Source organism: Durio zibethinus, chromosome 20 (assembly GCF_047325235.1).
Source record: "Durio zibethinus cultivar Kanyao isolate XHJ-2024 chromosome 20, ASM4732523v1, whole genome shotgun sequence".
Classification (NCBI taxonomy): domain Eukaryota; kingdom Viridiplantae; phylum Streptophyta; class Magnoliopsida; order Malvales; family Malvaceae; genus Durio; species Durio zibethinus.
In genome coordinates, this window is record NC_143181.1 from 24,033,838 (window position 1) to 24,043,330 (window position 9,493).

At 33.8% G+C, this 9,493-nt stretch overlaps 1 protein-coding gene across 1 annotated transcript; it reads right to left on the reverse strand.

Annotated features, from left to right (window-relative positions):
• Positions 1–5,528: 5,528 nt before the first annotated feature.
• On the reverse strand, positions 5,529–8,066 carry LOC149513195 (uncharacterized). The gene is made up of 4 exons (XM_089749618.1): positions 7,694–8,066; positions 7,487–7,577; positions 6,303–7,377; positions 5,529–5,995 (listed from the first exon to the last, which is right to left on the reverse strand). Exons 1-3 carry the CDS (start codon positions 7,848–7,850, stop codon positions 7,227–7,229), a joined length of 399 nt encoding a protein of 132 aa, XP_089605744.1. The 5' UTR covers positions 7,851–8,066; the 3' UTR covers positions 5,529–5,995; positions 6,303–7,226.
• Positions 8,067–9,493: the final 1,427 nt, after the last annotated feature.

Consider the following 9,493-nt stretch of genomic DNA (forward strand, 5'->3'; position numbering starts at 1 on the left):
AAACTTAAGCAGACTGAAAGGGTCACACTCCTTTTTGCTCATATTCTCACGTATTCCTTTACAAAATCCATAATTGATGTTTCATACTTAGGATCACTCCCCAAAGACATCTAGAGATCTCAAAAAAGATTTTTTGGTTTTAGAGTTAAAAGTGTATCCATCAACATTTCATATTTGATCTAGTCATTCCTAATGTCTATGCTATCACACCAGATCAATTCTTAGATCATGTTATTGACCTTGATGGTATGCTTCTCAATATCATCATTTGGATCTATTCAGTATTGCCTCAATTCCACCGTCAGCCTTGTGACTTTTAGGAATTGTGCCAATGTCCTTGGAATAATGGGAGTCCTCATAATAGTAGTCATGATTTTTCTTAAACAACATACGATAAAAAATCATTAATTCATAAGTCAACACAAGTAAAAAAAAATGATTAAGACTCATATCTCAATCATTCTTGTGTGATCTGACATCCTAAATTAACAAGGATAATTTTTTTTTACTTAAAATAAAAAAACAAATGATCCAGAAAAAGCAATATTAATGGCATTTCCAAGAACTATCACAACAGCATTAATTATATCATGAACAAAAAAAAAAAATCTCCTATGGATATTCGCAATCATGCAAAAACATATCATGTTTTGGTTATTAAAAACATACAAACCAACTAGAAAACAAGCCAACCTAGCTATGATACCAGTGTAAGATAAATTAACATGCAAGGCATATACGAACAATCATATATACTTGTTAAGTGGAAGCGAAAGCAAAAACCTGACTTGAATTATTAGTCGTTGAACAAGATCACAATATGAAAAATTTTTGATTCCATAATATAAGTCCTTCACACCGAATACAAGAATTCTTCACTAAGAGTTGTTCAAATACTTGTCTAATTCTCTCTCATTTTCTTTTCTATTCTTCTTTTGAGAGACTTTTCTCTCTACTCTAAAATTTTTGTTTAATGGCCAAATGACTTTTATGATTAACTAAAGAAATGAGTAGCATTTTTTGGTTTTATAAACTGCCTATGGTAGGTTTTTCATTCAATCAAAAATTGCCCAAGGCAATTGTTTTAGTAGCCCATTATAGGCAGTTATACTAACATAATTGATATGAAATGTCAAAGTGCAAATCAGTGAATCAATCATATCTTGGTTTAATCGATACACCACAATCACCAATCAACTAACACAACTAGGAAAGATAATCCTTGAAAAAGAATTGGTGAAAAGATTGCTTAGAAGTCTTCTAAGAATTTGGAATCCAAAAGTTATAGCAATGAAAGAAACAAAGGATCCTAGTACCATTTCACTTGATGAAGGTTACGGTTCACTTCTCATTTATGAATAAGAAATCCAGTAGCTTTAGAAGGATGGCATGAATGGCTCTTAAGAAAAGAACAAAGAACTTGTATTAAACATAATTGCCCATGAAAAAGAACTAGCTGAGTCATCATGTGAAGAGGATGAAAATGAAATGGTCATGTTGTCTAGGAAACATAAGAATCTAGTTAAAAAAAAACAAGGGTAAGAGGAATACAAAAAAAGAAAGATTCAAGAATGATCCATAAAGAGCAATGAAGTTGTTTGATATGGGCGCAAACAACCGAGAAATATCATATCCAATTGTCCACTCATTGAGTCCAAGAATGACAAGGAAAAAAAAAAAGAACTAGAATTGGAAGTCAAGGCCAATCTTTGTTAAATGGCAAATGAAAATGAGGTATGTTTTGAGCCCTTAAATGTTTCATATAAGGAACTTGAAACTAAATATGAAAATCTATTTAATGATTTTGAGAAAGTCACACATAGATGTAGTAAGAATAAAAAGAAAATTGCATCACTCATAATTGATTTGGAAAAGGCAAAGAAAGATTTTGATGTTGTTTTTGAAAATGAAAATGCTTTGGAAAACAACTTAGAGCTTTTAAAAACTAAGATTGGAATTCATAAATTGGAATTAGAGAGTAGGAACAAAACATTGCAAGATGTTCAAAATGAGAATTTTGCTTTCAAACTTTCATTGAAGAAAATTTTAAAGAAAATGAAAAAAAAAAAGATTTTCTTCACCTAAACACATAAAACTCATTGTTATATTTCTAAAAGGAAAGGTCATTTATTATATAACTGTTATTACAAGAATGATCTTCCTAAGATCAAGAAAGTATGGGTTCTTAAAGCTTCCCAAATTTTGTCTGCCCCAAGGACCCATCAAGGTATAGGTACATATTACTTTAAAATGAAAATCTATGCTTATAGGTTAAGCAAGAGCTAAAGGAATGAAAATTGAGATCAAAGCTTAATTGAAAAGAGAAATGGCCATGGTAACTATTTGGATAGTGGCTATTAAAGACACATGAACAGGGATGGAAAGCATATGCATGGAGCTTAAAGAAGGATGAGTGGAAGTGCGACACATAGTGACAACTCCAAAAGAATCATCCATGGAATTAAAACTATTGGTAACATCTTTCTAACTCATATTAAAAATGTTTTATTTGTTTAATGTTTAAAGCATGAATTGCTTAGCATTAGTGATAGTGTAGTAAGGGAAATATAGCTTGTTTTTAAATCTTATATGCATAACTAGTGACCAATCGCTTTTAAGCTAATGGATAATTTTCTAATTTGGTGAGATTGCATAGGTAGCATTTTTTTTAAAAATTGAATGTATTTTAGTTGTTAAATTTTTGTAACAAATTTTGATGAGCATTGCACTTTATGACAAACCTGTAAGTGTGTTTAGGTACCATATATTCCATGTTATGATTGATGCATTAACACAGTTACATCAACAAATGATTTAAAAATGTTATTCATTGTTGAAATTTTTTTGAATCTTGATTAATAGCTAATGATGCGTGATAGTTGATTGCGGCATAAAAGGGCTAAGACATGTTATCATACTTTATATACAAAATAGAATTTTGATGTGTGTGTTGGTTAAATGAAATGAGAATTTGTCTTGCTTGCCTGATTGTGGCATTGAAATAATTTTTGAAAAATTTGTACATATTTTTTATGAGACTAATGTTATATCGAGAAAGGTAGTTTTATTGTTAATTTGTAGAATTTTAAATGAAGAAGATACAATATGAAGAAGAAAAGGAAGATGAGAAGTAAAAAGACCTTCCAAAGGGACAGAGGTTTATGATGAACCATCATTAGAGATTTATTAGAAGGGATTATTACAAAAAGAGCTTGTGAAAAAGTGAAACAAAAGATGAAATTGAATGAATGTTACTCAAGAAGAGTTAGACCAATTAGAAAGAAATAAGATTTGAACCCTAATTCCAAGGCCAACCAACTATCCAATTATAGGAACCAGGTTTGTTTTTAGAAACATGATGGATAAGTTGGGTGAATGAAGTAAAACATGATTAATTGTGAAAAGTTAGAATAAAGAGAAAGATATTGTCTTTTATGAAACATTCTCCCATAGCTAGAATAAAAGTGATTAGATAGCAATTTCATATTGCTTGGATTTGAAAATATTTTTAAATGAATGTTACAAGTGCATCTCTTAAATAATTTTTAAACGAAACATTCCCCTAGTTTTAAAGATTTTGAAAAGCCTAACCATGTTCATATTTTTTACAAAAGTCTTCATATGGTTTGAAACAAGCTCCAGGAGCTTGATTTGAATGGCTATCAAAATTCTTAGTGAAAATTATTTTTCAAGAGGTAGTGAGACACTACTTTGTCTTTGTTTATATAGAAAAACAAAAATGATTTGCTCATTGTGCAAATATTGTTGATAATTAAGCTATTAATCAAATATTTTGTGAGTATTTGCTAAGAAAATGTAGACTTTTGAAATTAACATGATAGAAGAATTAAAAATCTCTCTTAGCCTACAAATCAAGGAATGAAAAGATGGGATCTTTGTCAACTGAACCTAACACATCAAGAAGATGTTCAAGAAGTTTGGCATACATGAAGCTAGGCCTAATGAAAATCAAATGAGCCATCCAACAAAGCCTGACAAGGTTAAGAAAAGAAAAGATTTGATCTAAAATTTTTCATGGTATGTTTGGCTCACTTTTTTATTTAAAAGGTGGTATCATTTATTTCATTCATGATTATATTCTTAAAATATGTTTTATCTATTGAGTTGATTGGTACTTTGCATAAATTAGCTTATACTATCACTAAAACTTTGATAAATGATAATTTTTGCAAGAGAATTTAGCTTGATGGCTATATTTATAAGCTTTAAATGATTTGATGTAGGCTTTAGCATGTGCATTGTTATTATTGAACATTTGTTGTAACGACAAACAGTCTTAAGTTGCATACGTTATGTATTTGAAATGTTTGAGATTGCACAATGTTATGTATTAATTACCTATCTTTGAGATGTTGCGCATGTGTTTTGGGGTGTTTAATCAGTCACGAGAGATTAGATGGTTAATTAACAGACTGTGGATAACTCTATGAATTGTTGATTGACTGATCAAGCTCAATAGTGAATATTAGTCTTTAACTTGTGAACTTAATTGATTAGAGTACATCTTAGGTTATGTTTTGGATTAACTCTTTGAGGGATTAGAGCTGTTGGGTCAAAGCTTCGAATTACTCAATGGTGGGTGTAGTTTGTGTAGGTTAGACAGGGTTTTGGTGCCTAAGCTGGGTGTAAGTCTCGGTTGCAAGAGGATTATCTCCCTCTTTAATGGTTCTCTTCCTAGGTGGCATGGTGAGCTCCGCTTAATAAGAGTTGGCCTTACCTGGCATGCCAAAAATGTTAGTGTCGAGCCTGATACGAGGGACAAAAACCTAAAATCACAAGGATGAAGGTTTGTTAGAAGTACAGGGAATCACAAGAATGGAGGTTGGTTAGAAGCAATGACCTACTCTAACGATGGAGGTTGGTTAGAACTTGAAATCACAAGGATATTTGTGCTCTGATGCTCAAATTAGAGCTCGGAATAGGAAGAGAAAAAAAGAAATAACAGAGGACAAAAGGGAATGCTAGGTGGGAACTTCTTGCGATTCTGTCCCCTTACTTAAAAGAGAAACGGGGTATTTATACCTGTCGGAGGGAGTGGTCGAATTTGAGGGACCTAGTCACGTGGACCGACGGTTGGTCTGATGTGGAACGACCCATCTCGACATAACTGGTATGCCTCCAATGCTCCTGGGACATCTTAGCAGATCACGCGCATCAAGTGGGACATTGTCTTGGCAAAATATTGGTTAGCTCCAAGAAATAAGGTCGGTGTGTCACCTCAGGTCAAATCAAATGTCGAAAAAAGCCCTTTTAACCTTGGTGACTCGTTCTCTCTAATGAAAGAACCGATTAGCCCTTTGTACCTCCAAGTGCCGCATCAAAAGTATCATCTAAGTTCTAACTAGATATATGTTATTCATCCAAAAATAGCTACAATTTTACCAATAAAATTATTTGATTATAACATTGCATTAAAAAAAAAAAAAAGCGAGACGGTGCAAAGTTGGAGATCCCCATATAAAGGGGTGATATTTTTGAGCATCATCCCATCTCTCAACAAACAAATTAAATTGAACTAATATGTTTGATTAACTTTATAGGTTGTGGAGAAAAAACTTCTGTTGCCACTTGCCATTTATATTGATTAGGCGGTGTAGAGAAGTGTTAAAAATCTAGCAACATTAGGCCTAGTTTTGCTAATAAGATTTTGGTTTTCACGAATAAATATATATACACCAAAAGTCACACAATATTGCGTGAAGATTTTATTACACCAAAATTTGCAGAAACTGTTGTGTCCATTCCTTGTAGCTCTCCTATCAAGCAAATTCATACAGTATAGAGTTTAGACTAGTCTTGTCCTTTGCGTTTGGAAAAAATGCCAAGGAGGGTGGAATCACTTTTAATCCCCTGAATGGCAATAATAAAGAAAAATACAACAACTTAAGGTTATTTAAGACTTGAGAGTAATGAAGTGTAACAACAACGAATGAGAGTAACTGAAATAATGGCTAGGAAGGTAAACAGACAGCACCTGAAATTTGACAGAAAAACAAACGAGGGAATGTCAGAAAATGAATGGATTATGCCGCTATAGCTTAGGATCTTGCAGGCTATTTTAATGAAGATAGGGCTCCAGCCTACAAGGCTTTTTAGCCCTTGATCTTTTGGCTAGATGCACATATCATACTTTGAGATCCAGGATTAATCAAGGGCTACCAGAAACATTTGAAAAAACTAACAGGAAAAAAAAAATGACATTTATGGTATTCGGCAATTCATGCTATGAAGATTAAAGACATATATGGGGCTTATTAGAAAAATCCAGATCAGAAATTTACCTTATATATGTTTCGTCCTCGCAAAACCACCGGTTTTAACATTTGTGGAGCCTCGTAATTTTTGTTTTGTGTCTCTTTCTTCGTTGCTTGAGCTTGACTTCCTAGCGTTCATTACCTTCTCTACCATTCTACTCCCTAAGATATGTGTCGGTTTGGCATCTTTCTTGGGTTCCACTCTCCGACCCCTTGTGACAGCAGGTGAACACGATTGCCTTCTTGTCTCTGCAGCCTTCTGATGAACTACTACACTAGCATTAGGAGCACCTGTTGGCTGTGGCTGCCCTCGCGTCGCAGAAGTAGAGCGATCTGTCTTTAGATTAGGAGGCGTCTCATCCGAGAATCCAGGAAACTGGGCCGGAATGGTTGATCTTGTCAAAGGTGACACACCTCTACTCCTAGGCTTTGTCTTATTTGCGGATATTCCTAGGTTTTTGGACAGATTTGAAGTAAGAAAATCTATTTGGTTGAGAGGTTTTGATATTGTGCGGTTACCCACATTTGTTCTTTTATTGTTAAGAGGATCACAGCTGGCTGGTTGACTTGTTTTCTGATTGAAGGTGGGTGCAGCAGCTACTTTGGCGTTCTTGTGTACTTCAGTTGATGAAATACTTGGTCTATAACTCGGAGTTATGGATCTAGAAGGAATTTTTGGTTTCAGAATTGGAGATTTGGGTCTTCCAATGCTGGCCTTGAACGGTTCTTTATTGCCTGCAAACTGATTAAAGTATTCACTTTTCATTTAAAGTAATTTAATCATATTGTATAGCTCATCATGTACCAATTGGTGCTCTATGATATACATACACACATATATATGTATGTATACATACAGTGATTTTTCAAATTTCAAGTTCAAAGAACAGTTGAGTGCTTCCGAAGTCTTGTTTTTATTAGTAGCATGGAAGATAGATATAGTATAAATTCCTAATAAGAGATCAGAAGGCATTTTAAAAGGAATAAATGTACCCGTGAAAGTGGCTGAATGATTGGAAGCTCCCGTTGGATGACAAGTTGTGCGCCATTTGCTTCCATTTCAAGCGATGGAAAGAGAGGAGTTGCAGGAGGTGTTTTTAACCTGATTAACATTGAAAATGGAGAGGAAAGGCATTGCAAATTAATTAAACATTGTACTGTGGGTCACAACTAAAATTACAAGTTCATGCAGGAGAAGTTAAAAAGCAAACCAATCATAATCATGTTTGTTATTTTCGGGGAAAAAACCGTTTCCTCCAGATCCTTTCTTTCCAGATGCAATTCTGTAGAGTGCATAATTTCCTGCTATATGTCAATACCAACTAGTATTATTTTTAAGTACTGGACAAAACATGATATATATAGAGAGAGAGAATGATTTGATTTTGAAAAGCATGGCCATGGGACCGGATTGGTACCTCCACTTGGTTCAAACTCATCAGAAACAGGCTGAAGGAGGGTGGCAATTCTATCTTTTTCACGTTTATGCAATTCCCGGAATAGAAGAAGATCTTCATCTCTCTGATCTAACTTACGCCCCTTTAGTGGCACAGCGGGGTTCCTCCTTCCATTCATGGTCTGATCGGATCAACTTTGCAATGTAAATATCAATTCTAAGGAATCACATATATTTATGTGGAGTACAGGCCGGCACTGGAGACCAGTATACATAAATGCAAACAGGAGAGCATCGGAAACAAGAGATTCTCGGAAACCATACATTTGGCATTTCAGTAACATACTGATTTAGATACAATCAAGTGAGAATTTGGGTAAAGTCAATGACGTGAAAGCCGGCCACCCAAATTGACCCGTATCCATCCTATTCCTCTGTTTTACACATACATATATACATATATATATATATTATGAGTTTAAATTCTACAACTGCCTATAGACTATATTGACATCCTTCTATTAAAATGTCACGTAAATTTGTTTTTTCTATAAATAGATTACGACCATCAAATCCATTTTTTTTCCTTATTTTTCTAAATAGAAACATATCACATACAATTATTTTTATTATACTATTGTAATAATCCAATCACAATAAAAAATTATGTAGGGATTCATTACTTATAATTGTGGGCTTCATTAAAATTTTGATAGATTTTACACAATTATGAATTGAGATTAATTATTTAATTGTATTATAATAATTATAGGTGAAATACTCCCTTTCTAAGTGAAATCATCTTTATAGGAAAAAAATGGTGCTTTGTCGATAAAAAATTATTACTGTTGGGGGCATTTAGTTGTCAAAAGGGTATTGTGGTCTTTTTCTTCCCTATTAGAGGCTATTAACAGACAACCAGAGATATTTCAGACATTTTAACCAACCTGACATGTCAGGTTGGGTTGACATGTTCAATGCCATATTAGCTCGACCACTTCACTATGTCCCCCATTTGACCCCTACCTCTCACCTATAAATATGGATTTTCAGGTATTATCATTTCAGGTTCTATCTTCCTCCAATTCCCTATTCTTCTCTCCTTCGACTTCCCTTATTTTGATCATTGACTTTCATGTCAGAGTGCAAACACAAGGAACACTTCTTGCCCTTACATCTAATTGCTCGCTTCATTCTCTTATAATTCTAGGGATACCCCTTAGTTTTAAGTTCGACGTAAACATTTGGTGTGCTAGGTAGGGGATTTTCATTTATCAATCGAACCTAAAATTATGCCACCAAGGAAAAAAGCTTTAAAGGAAGGAAAGATAGCTATCCACACCCCAGTTGGGTTCATTAGGGAGGTCTATTACCTTAAATGGATAGCTAATGTGGTCATGGTCAAGAAGCACGATGAAAAATGGAAGATGTCCATCGATTTTATTGACCTCAACAAAATGTGCCCAAATGATAGTTTTTCTCTCCCTAACATACATTGGTAGTGGACGACAATGCCGAACATAACCTCTTTAGCTTTATGGATGCCTACTTTAGTTATAATCAAATTAAAATGTTAAAGGAAGATGAGGAAAAAATAGCTTTCATTATTGAGAAAGGTCTTTATTGTTAGAAAGTAATGCCATTTGCTTTGAAAAATGCAAGAGTGACCTACCAAAGATTGGTCAACAAAGTCTTCAAGAACTAGATTGGCCAGAATATGGAGGTATACATAGATGACATGATAGTTAAATGTAAAAGCCTAACCGAGCAGTTGAAAAACCTAGAAGAGACTTTCGACTCCTTAAAAAAGTACAACATGAGG

What these genes read in the sequence shown, in the direction of transcription:
- LOC149513195 (XM_089749618.1), bottom strand. Translation starts at nt 7,850, where the DNA reads ATGAATGGAAGGAGGAACCCCGCTGTGCCACTAAAGGGGCGTAAGTTA. An exon ending in TGAGTTTGAACCAAGTGGAG is followed by an intron (nt 7,578 to 7,693) that starts GTACCAATCCGG and finishes GACATATAGCAG; the next exon opens with GAAATTATGCACTCTACAGA. An exon ending in AACAAACATGATTATGATTG is followed by an intron (nt 7,378 to 7,486) that starts GTTTGCTTTTTA and finishes AATGTTAATCAG; the next exon opens with GTTAAAAACACCTCCTGCAA.